Below are 20,770 nucleotides of genomic sequence, written 5' to 3'. Positions count from 1 at the left end.
TTTTTTTTTTTTTTTTTTTTTTTTTTTTTTTTTTTTTGAGATGGGGTCTTGTGATGTTGCCCAGGCTTTTCTCAAACTCCTGGACTCAAGTGATCCACCTGTCTTGGCCTCCCAAATCAGATGACTTCTTGAGCTGTTTGATACTTTTGGGATCTGATCCTATGTCTATTTGGTAGTTGTCATTTTGTTCATGGTTAATTATTAGAGAGGTAGAGGCACAAAGAGATTGGACCATTCCTTAGAGGCTTTATGGATCCCCTTTACTATTATTTTTTCTGCTTACATGGATGTTTTTGCTTTTGGTGACATGGACAGTCACTGTCCCACTGGGGGCTTTGCAAACAGACTCACTTCTTTGAGGGTGCCTGAGATCCCAGATGGGTTATGAAGATGACAATAAAACCCAGCACTTTGGGAGGCCAAGGCAGGCAGATCACAAGATCAGGAGATCAAGACCATCCTGGCTAACACAGTGAAACCCCATCTCTACTAAAAATACAACAAAAAATCAGCCGGGCATGGTGGCGGGGACCTGTAGTCCCTGCTACTTAGGAGGCTGAGGCAGGAGAATGGTGTGAACTTGGGAGGCAGAGCTTGCAGTGAGCCGAGATCATGCCACTGCACTCCAGCCTGGGCGACAGAGGGAGACTCCGTCTCAAAAAAAAAAAAAGATGATGACAATAGTACACAGCAGTCAGATTGATCTTTTAAAAACACATGATTACTTCTCTTCAGGAAGATGTAATAGACCTACTTTTCCCTAATCCTTTTGCAAAGTGCAACTAAAAACCCTGGACATTATATATAAAAGAAACATAAGAAGACTTTAAAAGGTAGAGAGAAGATGGCAGACAACCTAGGGAGCTTAGGACTGGAGGAGCAGCACAGTGGTGGTTTCACTGGACTTCCTTTTTGCCTTATCATCCCATACTTGACATTGAAGAAGCTGCAACTGATGGCATAGACGGGGAAAAAAACCACAACAAAAGCCTGTTCTCTGTAGCCAAAGGACCACTAAAGGGATAGCCTAGAAGGCAGAAAACTTTTAGACAATAGCTGCTCTACTCCAGCCAAACAGCACAGAAAACTTGTGGACTCACCTTGCCAGCAAAAGTCAAGTGGGAAGCCTAGACTTCTACCCTTGCCAGGCTGCAACAGAGCACCCCTGAAACTCCACCGAGATGGTGTCATTGAAGGTCAAGCAGGGAGCCAGGACCTTTATCCCCACCAGCCAGTAAAGAGATTTGGCCCAACCCCCTGACACCCAGGTGTCAGTGGAGACCCAGGGAGCCTGTGTTCCCCTCTCACCCAGCAGTAATGAGGCATCTCTCCCACTCCCTGCTGGGGTGGTGTCACAGGACACCACTGGAGAGTCAGACTCTCACCACTGCCCAGTAGTCATGGGGCCACCCCCACCACATGTCAGAGAAGACCACGTGGGGGCCAGAACACTTACCTGCTCCCACCTACCCCGAATAACTAGCCCCTAACTTGGCGTACCAACAGAGGCCAAGTAGGGGAACCTGGATTTCTACATCCACCTGGCAATAATGAAGTGACAACCACTCTTCCCCTGTCAGAACAGTGTCAGAGAAGGTCAACTAAAGCAGAAGGTCTAAATAAGATCAAGAACCTCAGAAAACATCCAGATTTCAATCAAAGACCACTCATAATACCATGGACCAAGAAGATCTCCAAGTGAATGAATAAAAACAAATCAATGCCAGCATCAAGATAGCAGGATGAAAAGACAAGCTACAGAGTTGGAGAAAATATTTGCAAACCGCATATCTGACAAAGGACTAGTATCTACTATACATAAAGAACAATCAAAATTCAACAGTAGAAATGCAAACATTTAGAACACAAGCTTAAGCTTAAGACACAAAGAGACATTTCACTTGAAGAGAATATACAGATGGTGGACAAGCACATGAAAATATATTCAACATCATTAGACATTTAGGGAAATGCAAATTAAAACTACAATGAGATATCACTACATACCTATCGGAATGGCTAAAATGAAAAATAGTGACAACACCAAACAGTGAGGATATGGAGAAACTGAATTACTCAGTCTTTTCCAGTGGGAATGTAAAAGGGTACAGTCACTTTGAAAACAGTTTGGCAGTTTATTTAAAAGCCAAACATGCAACTACCGTAAAACCAAGCAGTTGTACTCCTAGGCATTTATACCAGAGAAATGAAGATAGATTCACACAAAAACCTGTGCATAAATGTTTGTAACAGCTTTACTTGTGATAGCCTAAAACTGGAAACAACTCAGATGTCCTTCAACAGTTGTGTGCTTAAGCAAACTGGGGTACATCTATTCCATGGAATACTACGCAGAAATGAAAAGGAACAAGCTGTGGATACATGCAACATCCTGGATGATCTTCAGAGAATTATAAGTGCCAAAAGTCCAATCTCCAAAATTACATACTGTATGATTCCATTTAAATCACATTCTTTAAATGACAAAATTAGAGAAATGGAGGCTAGGTAGGGGCTGACGGGTGGAGGCAGGATGGAAGTGGGTGTGGTTCTAAAAGGGCAACATGAAGAATCCTTGTGGTGATGGGAATTTTCTGCTTGTTGACAATCATGTCACTATGTTGGTTGTGATATTTTACCATAGTTTTATATTGCTGTTGGGAGAAACTGAGATCCCCCTGTGTAAATGGTACACAGGAATCTCTCTGTATCACTTTTTACAACTGCATGAATCTATAATTATCTTAAAATAAAAAGTTTAAAAACAGAAACATTTTAAGTTGAGTTTTTCATCACAAAATGAAAATCTTAAAAACTTAAAAAAAAATTTTTAAAAACCCCCACAGATCACACTTTGCCCCAGTCTAAAACCTCTCTTGTCGTGTCCCATTCATTACACATAGAAGAAAACCCAAACTTTCCCTGGCCCAGTGCAATCTGATTTTTATCTCCTATACTTTTTCCTTTGAGCACACAAACATGTTCCTACTAGGAGCCTAATCACCTGCAGTTCTCTTATGCTTTTGCCCCAGATCTCTGCACGGCTGGAAGCTTTTCCTCACTTAGGTGGTTGTTCAAATGCCACTTTCTCAGGAAAACTTCCTGACCATTTTGTCTAAGTTAGATCTCACCAGCCCCACCCCCAGAGACCATAATGGTCCAATTTCATTTTGTAAGCACTGATCATGCTCTGACTCTGTTTTGTTGATTTATTTTCTTGCTCCCTATCAGTAAGCTCCAGGAGGATAAAGAACATGTCTGTCCCATCACCACAGTAGTGCCTGGAACCAAGTGGGCACTCCTGATTATCTCTTGATTATGCCTAGAGGAATTTTGTGTTAGAAAAACAAGCTAGAGGCCAGATGTGGTGGCTCATGCCTGTAATCCCAGCACTTTGGGAGGCCGAGGCAGGTAGGTCACCTGAGGTCAGGAGTTCGAGACCAGCCTGGTCAAAATGGTGAAACTCTGTCTCTACCAAAAATACAAAAAGTAGCCAGGCATGGTGGTGGGTGCCTGTAATCCCAGCTACTTAGGAGGCTGAGACACAAGAATAGCTTGAACCTGAGAGGCAGAGGTTGCAAGGTTGCAGTGAGCTGAGATCATACCACTACTCTCCAGCCTGGGCAACAGAGTGAGACTTTGTCTCAAAAAAAAAAAAAAAAAAAAAAAAAAAAGGCCAGACACAGTGGCTCACACCTGAAATCCAGCACTTTGGGAGGCCAAGGCAGGCAGATCAGGAGGTCAAGAGATTGAGGCCATCCTGGCCAATGTGGTAAAACCCCGTCTCTACTAAAAATACAAAAATTAGCTGGGAGTGGTGGCGTACACCTGTAGTGCATACTTGAGAGGCTGAGGCAGGAGAATTGCCTGAACCCAGGAGGCAGAGGTTGCAGTGAGCTGAGATTGTACCACCGCACTCCAACCTGGGCAACAGAGCAAGACTCCATCTTAAAAAAAAAAAAAAAAAAAAGAAAAAGAAGTTGGGAACTCTTTTTAAACAGATGTATTTTAAAAAATGCATATATTGTTCTGCTCCTGGGGAAGTCTGGAGACGCTGAATTCATTTGAAGTTCAAATTTAGAAGCAAGAACATAGAAGCAGATGTGCGGTCAGATTTCAAGTATGGTTTGAGTGAGCACAAACCAAGAATGGTGGCAGGAATATGCCTCACTTTACAGGACAGCTGTTTCTATAAATTGACCATAAAGTGGATTTATTGGCAATAATCTATTCACTACTCTGATAAAACAAGATGTTTGGCCAGAAGCAGTGGCTCACACCTGTAATCCCGCACTTGGGGAGGCTGAGATGGGAGGATTGCTTGAGATCAGGAGTTCGAGATCACCCTGGCCAACATGGTGAAACCCTGTTTCTACTAAGAATACAAAAATTAGCCAGGAATGGTGGTGCATGCCTGTAATCCCAGCCACTTGGGAGGCTGAGACACGAGAATGGCTTGAACCTGTGAGGCGGAGGTTGTAGTGAGCCAAGATCATACTGCTGCACTCCAGTCTGGGTGACAGAGCGAGATTTTGTCTTAAAAAAAAAAAAAAAAAAAAAGATATTTGTTTGGACAAACATTTGAACAGGAATCCTAGAGTGCAGGGAAAAGGAACAATGCCGGCTGGCTATGTGATGGATGGCCGCCCTATCGTCCAACAGGAGACTGTCTTCTCAGCTTGGAATTTCTCTGCCATCATCTCTCTCCAGTTTTTCTTTTGACCATAAGAATGTCCGCTGTGCTTGGGGAATGGGTGACTTCACTCTGCAGGCTCGGGGAAACTGATTTCCTCTTTAACCTCCCCCCGGGCCCGTGGTCAGTTCATGTGATGTGTAAAGCCACATTTCACCAGTAGGGGATGCCATTGAACCCCCTGTAAAAGCAAAACACCCTTCACTGCCTCCCTCCTCTTGAGACACCACGATGCCCAGTTAATTTTTGTATTTTTTGTAGAGATGGAGTTTCATCATGTTGTCCAGGCTAATCTCGAACTCCTGGGCTCAAGCGATCCTCCCACCTCGACCTCCCAAAGTGCTGGGATTATGGGCATGAGCCCCCGTACCCAGTCAACCTGATTTTCAAATGACTGACTATTAAACGATGGGAGCACCCACCACTTCTGTGAATGGAGGGTAGTTTGTACGCTGCAGCCTGTAGATTCTTATAATCATGGGTTCAGGTTCTGAGAACTATTTCCTATCTAATGAACTGTCCAAGTCAAACACACTGTGGCTCCAGGCAAAACAAAGTGTGGTGTTAGACATCGGGAGAGTGGCGGCCCTTTGGGGGATAGCAACAGAGCAGGGCGTGAGGGGACCACTCGGGTGCTAGTCATGTTCCATTTCTTGGTCTGGATGCGGATTGAACAGTTTGTCTATCTTATGAAAATTCATTTGGCTTTGTAGTTATGAGCTGGTTACTTTTCTGTACATATGCCATATTTCAAAGTAAAGTTTTAGAACTCACAGTTTAGGTTTACTTAATAAACAGAATGTCTCAATACATTCTGGAATTCCCAGTATAGCCTGAAGAAAAGTTGAAAACAACAAACAGACAAAGAAAACCTCAAAAATGATTGAACACCAGACCCTGGGAACAGACCCAGCCATGTTTCTCATTAAGACTGTTTCTTAGGTGATTTCAGGTGAAAGCCTCTTTATTCATTTACCTATTTTTAAGTCGGGCAGGGAGTTTGGTTTTGAAATGCTTCCAGCAGGTTTTACTCCTCATGGACTCGCTGAAGCTTGTTATCCTAGGCCTGATGCACCTGCTCCCATTTGGGGTCCTGGTGGGTCTTGACCTTAAGCACAAATCCAGCCTGCAGATGGCCCCGGGACACCAGGCTAAGGACAGGCGCTAATGAGAACACCTAATGGGACTTGCTTTCCACCCAAGGCCCAGAGCTCTGAAAGCAGAGATGCTATGTTGCTGCCTCCTTACGGAAGGGCTGTCCCTGCTGTGTGGAGGAAGCAGCCCTATGTCCCCTCTAACGCCCCATGGACAGTCACGCAGCCCAGTCTGGCAGGGGGACCCACACTGCCCTTTGGTTCAGAGGCCAATTTCCACTGAGACTTCCCAGGCTCCGTGGTAGACCCCAGAGTTCCACAAAGGCTGTTCTGGGGCAAAGAGGTGAGAGGGCTGGTGCTGGGGTCCTGTGGGGACTGGAGTGTCTAGAGAGCATCACCAAACAACCCCAAAGAGATTTTTAAGAATTAATGTTGTAATAGTTGAAAGGCTGGACTGCTGTTAGGAAGAGGCTGCATTTCCCTGTTGCTGGGGATATAGGCGTCAGCAGGGGTAAATCCCAAGAGGTCAGAGCTAGGTTCATTTGACCCTCTCGACCTGAAAAGCCTTCTCCCAGGGCCTGGCTTTCCAGAAACCTCAGCAGGGTCTGTGTTCTATTTATCCAGAAAGCTGCACCCATTTCCCTCATCCTACCGATTTCTATCGTCCATCCTGACATGGTTTAGTCTCAGCACCTCAGGGGGGCCCACCCTCCCATTACTCCCTCCTGAACTCCCACACCTGTCCTAGTCTGCACCCCCACATTTAATACTGTCTTATCAACTGTCTCATAATGCTGTTGGGGCACACATGTTGGTATCATCGTTCTAGCTCTTCTGCAAGTTCCTTGAGTTAGAAGGTATCTAAGCTGTCCATGTGCCCATGTGCCCAAGTGCCTCAGCTCATGCAGATGCTCAGCAAGACAGCCGCCCCACAAATGAGTGCACAGGTAGCTTTCGTCTGCTGGGGTACATTCGCCACTGGGTGCTATGACCATAGTGATCCCACTCAAAGGGGAACACCAGGCTAAAATACCGTTCAGATCTGGGAACCTCCGGCTTTGTTCTCTGCCGATGACCACAACAGCCTCAAACCCCACATACCTTGCTGGCTTTCAGGATCTCAAACATCAGGGGCAGGCCTTGGGTCACGAGCTCCTCCGTGTACTCCTCCTCCTGAATGGTCTTAAACTCCTTTAACAAGCACTGGATGAGAGGCCTGCGGTGCTGCTGGAAGGCGATCCGCAAAGACTCCAGCCAGGTGTGTAGAGTCCACGGGACGCCTGGAGCGGGAAGAGGAGCCAGGGAAGGCGGCAGGGGAGGGGGAGAGAGAGGGGAAAGGCAGAAAACAACCAGAGGAGTAGGCGAGTTTTTATCTGGAAGTTGGCTTTTCCCCAGGACATTACTAAATGATGAGACCAAGGGATTGACTTTCAACGAATAGAACAAGTGTAGACTTTTTCCCAAAGACCTGCAAAAGTTGAAATTAAAGGTCATAATCCCTCAACTATGGGTGTCCATCTCTGCATGCTACTCATATGATTAGGGGCTGCATTTCACAAGATATAATCATCGTGTAGTATATTGGAATTATTATGCATGCTACTTATGCATATTCCATACTTCTGGATTCTGAGCGCATAGGCTCCGTCCCCTCTACTTACTGGGGAAAGAAGCTCAGTGGGGAGAAGAGTCTTGCCCAGGATTAAAGAGTGGATGTGCCCAAGGATCTGGAACACATCCATGCCCAGATGAGAGCTTAGAGCTGGTGAAACCCGTTGGTGGACTTCACCATTTACAGCTCTGGCTAAGACAGATATTCACACCCGAATAAGAAGACATGGGAGGATATTCCTGCCGCTCCTCTGTGCAAAACAAGATTTCCATCTGCAGGTACTTCATCAGGTCTTCCTCCTTTAACAGGAGCCTCTCCAGCAGCTGATTGCTGTAATTTGCCTCTCCCCTCTCATGCAGAGGCACAGACGGACGAGGAGTCTCGCTACTGTTTATAACAAGTAGCCCATTCAGAATCTCGAGCTTCACAATCATGCAAAATGGGCTCCCAGGGCAATAGCACAAATGTTTCACATACTAACCCCTCCCCACCTTCCCTGGAGAGAGAGGTCGTTTCCAGAACAGCATTAGGAGTCTTTCCTCAGCCCTCAGCCTGCCTTAATCTGCCACACCTTGTGTTTAGGGACCCATGGCTAGGTCCGGCTGTTTCCAAGCCAGAGCGAAAGCCACTAGGCTGGTGAAGGCTAGGCTAGCCTTGTTCCCCAGACACACGGAGGAGATGGCTCTGGGCTAGCTCACCCAAGGAAGAGCCAGCTCAACCTTCCTGAGAGTGGATTTGCCCTCAGAAGCTCAAGAGGAGTTGTAGTAAGAAAGGGGCGCCCTCACCCTAACAACTGCCCAGTGCTGCTTCGTGGACTTGGCTGCTCTAAAGGCAGTGATTCCTCAACCACTGGGAACCACCTGGGATGATTGTTAAATATAAAGATTTCCAGCCTTTATCCATCCAGACCCTCGACAGCAGAGCCTCTGGGTGTAGGGCCTGGCAATCGGTATTCAGACCAGTTCCCCAGGTGATTTGAATTCCTGCCCCAGGGTCCAGTGTTTGGGAATCATGGAAAGATGGTCTGAGGACGGGTCTTTGGGGCAGGCGGGACGCTGCTATCTATGGGGACGGTGTGGGTATCTTGGCCTGGAAGTGTTTCAACTGGTAAACGGGAGGCTCCCTGGGCCCCCTTGTGTGTGTGTGCATGTGCGTGTTTTGCATGTGTGTGTGTGCATGCATGCGTGCTCATGTGCGTATGGACCTAAAGCTGGTGGCACCATGGTGCCCGTGGTGGAGGGTGCCCAGACTGACCTATGCTCCTGATATCAATTGTGACATCCACGTAGCCATGCTCAGCGCTGTGATACATGGCCTCCCTCAGGGCCCTCAGTTTGGCCTTGCTGTTGCGGCTGGCGCACAGGGGGGACGGGGCTGTCTCTGCCAGGTCAGTCCCCTCAGCCAGAATCTCCTCCAGGGACAGGATATCACTCTTCTCCTTCTCTGGCTGGGCGAGCAGTTTGCGGAACACATTCCTGTCAATCATAAACCCAGAGAGGTTGACACTCAGAGATGGAAGTGGCTTTGCTGGGGCAGGGCAAGGGCAGGCTGGGGAAGCAGGGGGCCACTAACTTGGGTGGGAGGATGATGAGAACAACGGGTGGCACTTTCAGAGGCCTAACAGTGGGTGTCACGTTTTGAGGATGGAGGAGATGATGGGGCATGACTGGCCTTGTTTCCTTGAGGCAACTTGGAGCTAAGTGATTTCCTCAAAAATCTAGAAGGCTCTAGAACTCTGCACTTGTCACCGTCAGCCTGCCCTCCCTCCACAGTGAATGTGCTTTGCTCGGGGTTATGTGTAATGAAAGCTGATGATCAGGGGGGAGATTCTGAAGGAGATGTAGAAGGGAAGTCACCAAACACAAAAGGTTTTATTATTTTTAAAATGGATTCTTATACTTCACAGCAGCTGACATGACGTGCTTGAGCAAAATCAACCAAGAGTGACGTCTCTCCGTGAGTTTAAAGCTGGCCAGGGGCGGGTAAAATAAGGCATTCTGAGTGGATGTGCACTGCATGGAGCTGGCTGTCAGCTGGCAGGCAGGGTCGCTCTGGCCAGGCCCGGGGCCTGGACCACCTCACACTGCCTCTGGGCCCCACATCCAGAGAGACAATGGGTCTGGGGTAGGCCTGGGAATCTGCATTTTTAACAAGCACCACTCGGGATCTCTGGCTCTGGCCCATCCTAGCCTACCTGTGTCCGTGGGCTGCAGCCTGGCTGAAAGAGTTCATATCACCCTGGGGGGTTGTAGAAATTCCATTCCTGTACATGGTTCCTATCAGGGGATCGGCACCACGCTCCAACAGCAAACTAACCAGCTCAAAATTTCCTGCAAGCCCAGAGAAGGGGGTTTTATAAGAGAATAAAGCAAAAATATAGTCACAGGCACTTCAAGGGCCAGGGTGCGCTGGAGCTCCCTGGCCAGGGTGAGAACTGGCAGCTCTTACCTACAGCAGCTGCCAGCTGGAGGGGCGTTTCCGAGTAGTTCTCCTCGCCGTGCTCCACCGAGCCTTCCACCTTGGCCCCAGCATCCAGAAGGAGCTGCGGAGGAAGAGCGGCCATCGAGACGGTGAGAGGAGATACACTGTGCACAGGCGTCAGGAAAGACTGCTGGGATCGGTGAGATGCCAGCGCTCCTTCCCTCCCTCTGGGTCGGTGACCGCGTGCACAGGCTGAAGGGCAACTGTACCTCAGAGGATGAATTGAGAGCCTCTCACTGCTGCTAGAACCCCAGACTACTCAGAGTGTGTTCCATGCACAACAGCATCAGCACCACCTGGGAGCTTGTGGGAAATGCTAACTCTCAGGCCCCACCCAGGTCTACTGAATGAGAGTCTGCATTTTAACAAGATCTCCAGGGGATGTGTACATACATTAACATTTCTGGAAGCACTGGGCTAAAGGTCCTTGGCACACGAATGCTGGAAGATTCCCCTCTTGGGCTGGTTACACAAAGCCTCAGAGGGCACTAGGGTAGCCTCGTAGAACCACAGACTCTCAAGAGTTCTGAAGGACTTTGGGGGGCCCCCAGGGTCCCACCTGGATGGCCCTGAGGACAGTTTAGCAAATGCTAAGGTTTCTGGCCAGCAAGATCAGTTAATAAAGTGGCAGAGTGAGCTTCCAGAAGTTTTGCTTCATATGGCTTCATTCTGTGCATTCCCTGAGATAGCTGGGCTTCCTAAAGAGGCAGGGATTCTGTTCATGCTGGATCTCATTCACAGTGAATGTGCTGTCAGCACTGCTGATGGAAAATGGGGGAAAAATCTGCTATCTTTACTGCCTACTTAGGGCTCCCTGAGGGCACGGCCATGGGGGAGCCACCTACTTGGCACTCCGTGATCGCTGGCCCTGCGGCAGGGAGGTGGCCTGACTTCTGTGTGACTTTGCTTGGCTGCTCACTGTTCCCATTCCTGATTTAAAGGTCGAGAATGTCCTTGCATGTTAAAGAATGACATCTGTGTCCACCAGACCACCATCCGACCCCTTCTTTCTTAGTTTCCTCTACCAGGAGTGGACTGGGCATACTGTTCTATAGGCAGAAGCCAGCTCTCAGTGTGACACGTCACACTCTCAGCCTCCTGAAACATGACTTGGGATCTGTTCTAAGGATTCTCATGACCCAGGAAACAACAAAGGATTCCCATAAAATTCCAGCATTGCAGAGCTGTCCCTGCTCTGCATGGAATCAAGAGGCATAGACCACACAAAAGGAGGTGAGTTCCTGATGTGCCCAAAGCTCAGCACTCACTACGGGACCAGGTGTGGTCATGAACTCGGATGCTGATCTCTCTTTTCTGATGAAGTAAAGATCACGCTTATGATTTAGAATGTACTGTATGGCTGTTCACTGAACAGCAACTACAACAGCCAGAAAAAGTGCAAGCAATACACATTTATATGCCCAAAGGACCTCCAATGAGGACACGTCACTGTGCTTGGAGCTGTTTCAGAAGACACATAGCCAAGGCCCTACTCTAGACCTCCTGGATCTGATTCTCAAGAAGTGGGATCCAAGCAAGTGTCTTTTGGAAACACTCCCTTGGTGTCTTGGATGCTTCCTCCCACTGGCTGGAAACCACTGGATTCTACACAAACACCAGGGGTCACACCTAAGGGAAGGTTCTAAGGTATCAGTAGCAACCATGTTCATGTTGCAACAAGCAAAATGAACAAATCCATGAAAACAGCTGAAGCCCCACCCCAGAGCAACCAGGAAGAACTTCATGGGTCTGTCACTCTGTGTGTGAGGCTGTGTGTGGATACGTGATCATTTCATATTGGTTAAAGCCTGGCCATATAGATCACTACATATAATATTTTTATTCACATGATATGAATATGCTATATTGAATTGCAGTTAACCAATATGAATGTCTTAGAGAATATGCATGCTGGGAGAGGTATAGATGTGTGTTATGGAAGAGGTAAAATCAAAGGTCAGATGTGGATAGGGAAATACGTTAATACCTGAACTACAGGAATATGTCCATGCAACACAGCAAAAGTCAGAGCCGTCCAATGGCGGGTCTCGGGGTGGACGGATGGATATTTATGAGGAGTACTGACAACCTATAAACAAATCGAAGTTATTTTCAAAATGTGACCTTCACAATACTTAGGCTAGCAAATTTGACCTATCTGTGGCTGGGCATATGGGCTAGAGATGGACAAAAAGACATCCTGGAGGATGCCTTGGGCAGAGCTGGCAATACAGGGCAGGGATTTTCCACTGCTGGATGCTCCAAACACCTCTCACCAAAGCCGTGGATCTGTCCTGTTTGTGTTTGTAAGAACAAAGACCAAAGCAATTCCCCAAAGCCAGGACACTGGAAGTCCGTGTTTTGGAGATTTTACCCTTGAAGGCAGTGAGAAAATGTCTCAGTGACTTTACGTCCTCTGTGCATAAGAAGGACTCCTTTGCTTCTCTGAAAGGAAATAATGGATGATTCTGATCGCCTCTAAGGTGCTTTGGAGAAGCTGTAATGGCGATTACAATGAGCCAGCTTTCTGGCCTGTCTCCTTCCTCTTTCTACCTAACAGAGGGTGGTGGTTCTGGGAGCTACAGGATGTCAGAGAGCATGAGATACCACTACCATGCCATCCATACTTTTAAGAGAGATTCTCAGCGGTGGCAAACCCCAGGCAAGGGACGGTCTGCTTTCAGCTTTCAAGCCAGGGAAGTCCATCACTCGTCTGATGGAGGAACTTCACCGTCTGATCACAACTGGCCCTACCCTGTTCTCATTTCACTCTTCTGCTGGCTTCCTGGTTGACAAGGACCCTCTGGTGCTACCGCAATATGGGCATGAAGCTTTTCTAGGACACATCACGAATGAACAATCTGAGACTGGGCTTTCAGGATGGGGGCCTCAAAACACTGCAGGCCAAGAGAGAAGAGACAGGGCAGCTGAAGGCTAGGCTCTTGCAAGAGCAGCACCCACATGGAGCTTTTCTCCCAAACACTCCTGGGGTCATGTAACCTCAATGCCTGCTTCACTCAGAGCAGTTTGGTTCACTAAGCATCCACCGGAGGAAGGCCTGAGCTGAGATCCGTGGGATGGGCTAGAGAGGACCCGAGAATGCCCTAGAACCCAACGCTGAGGACCCCTTGCGCGGGTCTGCATGGTGCTTAAGGATTCACAGCAGGAGGGAAAATCCTCACAGATTCCAAAGTTATAGGATCCAAAATGATTCTGGATCCAAAACTATGTCTATTGTCTGCTTTTCTCAGATAAATATAAAACTCACATTTAAAAAAACACACACACTCAGTACTGAGACTGCAAGGGCATCTAATTTTGAACTGAAAAGGTTTCCCAGGGTTGCTGAATGATGATTTCAGCCCATCAATCTCTTTGCTGTCTGATACTGCCAATATCTTGCCGCCAGGGAGAGCAGGTCTTCAGGCAGCACAGAACATGGTAAAAAGGTGGTATTTCACCTATGACGAGGTTGGGGTGTGGGTGGAGGGACCAATATTAACTGAGTTCCAAACTTACTCTCTATATCCCTTCTGACAACTACGATTATTCTCCCATTCTGCAGATTGGGAGAAAAAAGGTTAAGGTACTTGCCCAAGCACAAAAGCAAGTCACCAGGGCAGTGGTGGCATCCGAACTTGAACCCAAATCTGTCAGATTCTAAGGCCAGTGTTGCACGGGGGAAGGGAGGGCAGGGTTTTTGGGGGGACATGCTTTCCACCAGACCACATTGTCTCAGGGAAGCTCTGAGATTAGCTTTAAGATCTGTCAACTCAGCCAACAAGGTGAGCCAAACAGGGTTTGGAGGGGGAGCATGGAGGATCTGCAGGAGGGAGACTTCAGTGTAGGGATTGAGTCAGTGCCTCCTCTGCTGTGTGTTCAGTGGAAAGAGAGGGCTGATGGCTCAGGAGTGCTCTTTCTGCCCCATCCTAGAAGAAATGGATCAGCCGTGGGAATCGGGAACTCTGGAAATCGGGACGGCCGAGTCAAGGAAAAGCCAGCGCTCCTTGTGGTTATGTTCGTTGTTTTTAAACATAACATACATGCAGGCAGCTCCTTGGGGTTTGGTTGAGCTGGGGCCTCAGGATGGTGGTCTCACCAGGGCCACAGCAACTAAAAGGACACAGGAAGATCTATGTGTTGCACTGTGCACCCTCAGTGGCAGCTCTTGGGAGAAATAGCCTCCCTTTCTTGCTCGCCTTCCCCTGGGGACTGCTGGCCGAGGGGCCCTGCAGGCCTCTGCACCCTCACCTCCACATTCAGGTCAGCTCCGGCATCCAGCAGCATCTGAACCATCGCCTCGTCCCCACGGACGCAGGCATACATCAGGGGAGTCATGCCCTGCGGTGAGTTAAAAACCAGAGAACAGAGAACGTTTACAAGGTGGCCGTGGTCAGTCGACGATAACAAATGAAAAATCTTACTTGTGTTTCGGAGACCATGCTTGTGCTCTGGCATGACAAAAATAAACGTGCAGTGCTGCGACTCGTAAGGTCACAACCCTCCATATGTGGAAACCAAATTAGAGGCAATGAGGTAGCCTCCACGGCCTTCTCAGCATTTATCTTTCCTTGCCTTGGAGGATTTTCGTTCCTTTGCCTGTCTCAGGGTGCAACAGACCTAAGGGTGTTTGTTAAACCCTTAAAGCTCTTAGGAACTTTCTAGATTGATTCTGCATTATCAGCCCTAAGCTACCTCATTGGTAAACACTGTTTATCTGACATTTTCTCTTTCACAATATAACAAGTGTCATCTTTGCTCTATAAAAGCTGCTGGTCAGCATCAAGGGAAATTGAGTGCCTCTGAGCATGTGGCGTTGCCCATCACTGCATCTGGTTTGACATGGTCATTTGCAAGCAAAAGGCAAGTGAATGAGGAATGGCCTTCAGGAATACCAGATTCACCAATGACCCTTGTTTCTGTAAACGAAGCATCACAACCAACAGAAGGAAAGGATGGATTTTCAACAAACAGTGTCATGAAGTCGGTTATTTGGGAAAACATCCAAATTAGAGACTTTTCTCACGCCACACATCAAAATCATTTCTAGTTTGATTAGAGATATACAGCAAAAATTAAAACCATAAAAGATACCTAACTGGTTTGTGGATCTCTTTCTAGGCACAAAAGGAATGGAAGAAATCACAAACGAAAATCATTACAGCATTGAGGACGTGTAATTGAAAACATTATAAGCAAAATCAAAAGGTAAACAAAGAATTGAGGCATATTTATCACATTATAACAAAGGAGTATGTCCCTAATACGTAAACAGCACTCCTGAATAAAGAAGAAAAACAGTAAAGCTCTAATGAAAAACAGGCGAAAGATAAGCAGAACAGTAATAGTGAACACACATATAGCTGGAGGGTGTGTAAAAGGAAACAAAAGTTCTGGGAAAGTAATTTAAGATTGAGAACCTTAAGAAAAGCGGGTGCGTTTGAGCCACTATTTGCATTTAAAAAATTTCCCTAATGAAATAATCACAGATTTGAACAAAGACTCGTGTAAATATATTTAGCTTAGCATTATTAATAAAAATAATTTGAAACGACCTAAATTTCCAACAATTGAGGCCTGGTCAATGAATAAATAATAATGACCATTTTGTGTAGCCATTAAAAGTGATTTTAAAAAAAAGACACTGGGCCCAGTGGCTCATGCCTGTAATCCCAGCATTTTGGGAGGCCAAGGTGGGAGGATCCCTTGAGGCCAAGAGTTCAAGACCAGCCTGGGCAGTGTAGCGAGACCCTGTGTCTATAAAAAATATAAAAATAAGCTGGATGTGGTGGTGCACACCTGTAGTCCCAGCTTCTCAGGAGGCTGAGGCAGGAGGATCTCTTGAGCCTAAGAGTTCAAGGCCAGCCTGGACAACATAGTGGGATCTCATCTCTTAAAAAAAAAAAAGAATATTCAACAATATTGCAAAGGAACTTTAATATAAAACATTGAAAAAGGCAAAATGTAATAAATCACTGGGGTTTTAAAAAGAATATAAATATACATGTATGTCTGCGTTTGTGTTTGTGTGTATTAGAGCTCCTTGGTGTTGCTCAATAAAATTACTATAGCTGTAGTTAAATAAATAGTCCCTGTCATTCCCTCTCTGGAACTCACTGCATGAGCTGCCATGTGAGAAGCGGCCCCATCTGTCTCTTGTGACTTTCCATGTGAGACTTGCATTTATAACTGCTGTTTGTTTTCTCTGTCCATGACAGTTCACCACACAAGGTATCTCCCTGACTGGTGGGCCCACGTATCTCTCACTGTACCTCAGTTTCAGGAGTTAGGGGGGATAGCTGCCTATCTCTGAGGCACCTCCTAGGGTCCCCAGAATGACTTTTGTGCATCTTAAACATACTCTAAAAGTTTGATGAAATCTGTCTGGGCTTGTCCTGTGCAGGAACAGACAGACAAGCAGAGAACTAATTTTAACCACCCTGGAAGAAGGACTTGAAGGACAGATACTAAATATAAATGATGGTTACATGGTGATGGCATTATTTCCTTTCTGGAATGGGCCTATTTTTCCTCCCTTTTCCATTTCAGCTGCAATGATCATGTGCTACTTCTATAAAGATGAACCACAGTATTTTTCTAAGATATTTTAAAAACTGAAGAAAAACACAAGCAAGCAAGCAATCTAAACCGTCAGCAGGGGGAGCCTCTGCCCAACGCCTGCGGTGGGGATTCACCAGCTGTCTCTGTCTTGCCAGGGCTGGTGCACATGGAGGAGGTGGGGAGCGTTCAGACCCTTGGCCCCTGTACCTGTTCACTCATGGTATTGATCCCATCAGGCCCCAGCAGAGACACCGCCTGCTTCACCAAGTCTGTTCGTCCACAGTTCAGCATCCGGAAACCCAGGTCTTGCTTAAACTTGGCTTCGATGGCCACTGCATCCAGCTTCCGAGATGCACAAAAGCAGTCGTCAGCCCTAAGGAAGGGAAGAGACATCATGCGGGTGCAGCAGCTTCCCAGAGGGGCACAGGGACAAACTCTGCAGGAAGTACCCTGGAACACTGCATTTGTGTTTCATGTAAATTGCCTGTTCCTAGACTCCAATTAAAATGATTGTCTCCGGATGTCTCTTGATCCTTTGTCCTTTATGACTGCTGTGAATCTGTCTAGTCTCTTGTGTGCTCCCGTAGCATACTGAGCTAAGTCACATAACGACTAATACGTATTGAATATTTACTATGGACTAGGCACTCTTGCTAAGCTCTTTGCATGAATTAATTCATTGAATCCCCACATAGCCCAAGAGGTAAATCCTGTGACCTCTCTTTTACCCATGGGGAAACAGACGCAGATAAGGGCCCTGTCCAAGGCTACACAGTGTGAAAGCAGTGGAGCTAGGATTTGAACCCAGGTGGTCTGTGTGGAGAGCTGGCCTGTTCATCTACCGTCCCCCTGTCCTGCAATCACAGGACCTAACTATTTGCCTGTTTATTTGTCTGACTGCCTGCTCTAGGCTGGGGACTTCTGAGATCAAGGGCCTTGTCTGGTGAGCCTCTCCATCCCAGGGCCCGAGAGGGCAAAGGACACAGAGGTTAATGGGAGCTGAATGAACACATACTGGGTGGATTCTCTGCATTCAAAACAGTCGCAAGACAGAGAACTGGCAAGATCAAACGGGAATATAAATGGCAAGGTGCATGGGAAGTTGTCATCCAGCCAGCCCGGAGCATTGAGAAAGAGGTTAGGGAAGGGTGGGGAGGAGAATCAATGGAATCAAGAAGGTGCTACAAATTCTGCTTATAAAGGATGTTACTTCCTTCTCACAATGAACTGATCAGTCAATTAATTATTAAATCAAATCACTAAGCATTTATTGAATACCTGTTTCTGCTAAGCTCTGTTCTAGGTGCTGAAAACACAAAGGTCAACATGTCACCATCCCTGCCCTTGGGGCCCCACTGCCTGGAAAAGGAGAGGACACAGGAATGGGTTGTTATAATTCAATGTGGCAAATGCAAGAATTGAGGGGTAAGAGGCATGCACTGTTACAGAACACATGTGCTGTGGGAGTGCAAGGAAGTGGCCAGGCAGAGACTAGGGGATCCAGCAAGGCTTCCTGAGGGAGATGACCATTGGGCTATCTGTGTCTTTTTATTTTATTTTATTTTTATTTTATTTTATTTTAATTTTTGAGGCAGGGTCTTGCTCTGTTGCCCAGGCTAGAATGCAGTGGTGCGATCATAGCTCACTGCAGCCTCAGACCTCTGGGCTCAAGTGATCTTCCTGTCTTAGTTACTCCGGTAGCTGAGACTATGGGGATGCACCACCACACCCAGCTCATCAAAAATTTGTTTTTGTAAAGACAGGGTCTTGTTATGTTGCCCAGGCTGCTCTCGAACTCCTGGTCTCGAGCAATTCTCCTGCCTTGGCCTTTCAAAGTGCTGGAATTACAAGCATGAGCAACTGCATCTGGCTTGTGTCTTAACTCAGGAGATAGGAGAAGAGAGAGCAGAAAAGCTGTGAGCAGGACCAGTATGAGCAAAAGTATGGTGTCGAGACATGCAGGCTGTGTGAGGGTAACCACGGAGGTTTTAGTGTTTCTGGGGCATAAACTTCTAGGCAGAAGCTGAGGTAAGCAGGGCCTAGACCACAGAGGACATGTGACATAGTCCTTAAGGCTTCAGACTTTATCCTTAAAAGCCGTGAGGGGAGTGATATGGTTGGATGGCCAACCCTAGGAGAGGATGGAGGGTGGGCCTGAGCCAACTCTAGAGGCCGGGAGACGTGCTAGAGCCAACTGAACCAGCTGAGTGGACAGAAGCCACTGCCAAAGTGTGAAGTGATGAGGGGCTAAGTTGACATAGTGGCTTCTGGGATGGAGCAGAGGGCGTGGACTCTGTCTTCTCCATGTGTGCCTGCCCGCTTCTCAGATACGCACCGCCCCTACCCAGAGGCAGGTGTGTCAGCTGGAGTCAGAGCTGTCCCAGACCCCCGCACGCTCCCCCTGCTTGCTGACTCAGGGGGTGGGAACTAAGGGGAGGAGCCTGGTGTTTGAGATTCCTGGTTCTGTTCCTGCCTCTAATGAACCCACTTTGTGGTGGAAGTAAGGGCGAAGTTTGTGAGGAATGAGAGGGGGCCATTGTCCCAGGTTTATGGCGCTGAGACTCCTGAGCACCTGAGGAGTGAATGACCACAAGAGTCCCAATAAGTGAATGTGATGTGTGTGGCCCTGGCCTGTCCCTGGTTTCCTGACATATCACTCATCTCTGCGGAGGAGCCTTGGTCTGAAAACTATCCCGGAATGGGAACCCAGGGGTAGGAGATGCTTTGGCTCTAGATGCTAGACATGAAGCGTTTGCTTCTGGCCACCAGGGGGACCTGCTGGGATGCAGATGGACTCCCAGGACTGGAGCCAGAAGCCTGGTGTTGAGCTGGGGGGTCTGCTCTGCACACCTGTCTCAGGACCTAAGCGTCAGGCCAGGCCTCCAAGGGCCTATTTGTAGGAGAGTCCTGGGAGGGACAATGAAAGGTACTTAGGGGCCCAGAGTTGATCAGAATCTGGACTCCAGGATTAAGCGCTTTTCATGGCAGGTGGGAAAGTCAAGAACACCCAAACGCTGTTGAAAGGCTATCCAAGGAAGACAGAGGGTTACCCTGATAGTGGCGGAGGACTGGCTGGAGGACCGGGGCCTGGCTTCAGTCTATGGCATCAGCATCCGAGACCTGAGCTTCTAGGGCACAGAACGTGGCTGAGCCATAGAACTTCTTGGCCCAGCTCATGGGGGCCTTGAACGTGGCTCTCCTACAGCTAGGGTTACCAGATTTAGCAAAAAAAATACTTGAGAAATATTTCATGGGACACACTTATACTAAAAACATTATTCATTGTTTATCTGAAACTGAAGTATAACTGGGTGTCTTGACTTTTATCTGGGAGAGGGCAGAGACTAGGGGCCCAGAAAGAACACAAGGAGAAACCATGGATCCTTCCAGAATGTAAACACAGCATCTATCTCCAGGGGAGGAGGGGGGACCCTTGCTGCGACTGTGGGCTTCATCCAAGGGACCAACAATCCCTGAAAAATGGGTAAGGAAGGAGCTTCAGACAAAATGAACATGACAGAGGGAGGCAGGCCAGAGTAAGAGAGCAAGGTCCCAGAGCACACATCACAGAGGCTTCCGGGAGAGGTGCGCACAGGCCTGGATGTGCCGTACTGAAAATTCTGGACCCTCAGTTGGGGTTGTGTGTGTGCAAATCCCAGGGAGGTATCAGATTTGACTCACTATAGAGAAAACCTTTCTCACAGACCACTATCCAATTCTGGAAGAGGCTCCTTTCTGAAAGCAAGAGCTCCATTCTTGGGAGCAAAGATGCTGTAAATTATTGTCACAGAAAGACATCCATTGGAGTTTCTTCTTTTTTGTCTAAGTTCCTTCTGATATCCTTCATGCTTGATGGATTCAATCAAATATGCATTTTTGCATGAAAAATATACATTCTTCATTCCATATGACTGGATAAACATTACTGGGCACCTACAGTGTGCTGGGCCCCACACTACGGGACTACAAAGGTGGGAGACACAGACCCTGTGTTCTCAGAGCTCACAGACTCGTAAATGAATAATTCCAAGAACATCAGGAGAAGTGTTTACCAGCTATCAAGGTACTTGATTCTAATTAGAAAGAGACAAATGGCAAGAAAATTACTGTAGCTAAGATGATGATAATTGTTATTACAGGAAGCTGACATTTACTGAATTCTCACTATTGAAATGTAAGCTCTTTCTGTGTACGAATTCAAACCATCACAACAAATCCTGATGTAGGTAGGAGCTGCCGGAAGCCCCACTCCACAGAGGAGGAAACTTTAAGAAAACTGTCAAAGTCACAGAGCTGGTAAGTGGTGGGCCAGATTTTGACCTGACCCCT

The 20,770-nt window shown here is 47.3% G+C and overlaps 1 protein-coding gene across 3 annotated transcripts in view; it reads right to left on the bottom strand.

Annotated features, from left to right (window-relative positions):
• Positions 1-20,770, bottom strand: part of BTBD11 (BTB domain containing 11) — a 337,775-nt gene that overhangs the window by 33,788 nt on the left and 283,217 nt on the right. For 2 of the 3 annotated variants that reach the window (XM_025401973.1, XM_025401975.1), the window contains 7 exons: positions 16,649-16,814; positions 14,132-14,221; positions 11,868-11,969; positions 9,848-9,941; positions 9,594-9,729; positions 8,654-8,874; positions 6,889-7,067 (listed from right to left, as the gene is read on the bottom strand). In XM_025401973.1, coding sequence (XP_025257758.1) covers positions 6,889-7,067; positions 8,654-8,874; positions 9,594-9,729; positions 9,848-9,941; positions 11,868-11,969; positions 14,132-14,221; positions 16,649-16,814 — 988 coding nt within the window. The remainder of the gene's footprint in view (positions 1-6,888; positions 7,068-8,653; positions 8,875-9,593; positions 9,730-9,847; positions 9,942-11,867; positions 11,970-14,131; positions 14,222-16,648; positions 16,815-20,770) is intronic. The other variant, XM_025401974.1, reaches the window with a different exon arrangement.

Source organism: Theropithecus gelada, chromosome 11, assembly GCF_003255815.1.
Source record: "Theropithecus gelada isolate Dixy chromosome 11, Tgel_1.0, whole genome shotgun sequence".
Lineage (NCBI taxonomy): Eukaryota > Metazoa > Chordata > Mammalia > Primates > Cercopithecidae > Theropithecus > Theropithecus gelada.
The sequence above is the reverse complement of the archived record's forward strand: the minus strand, read 5'-3'. Positions and strand labels throughout refer to the sequence as shown.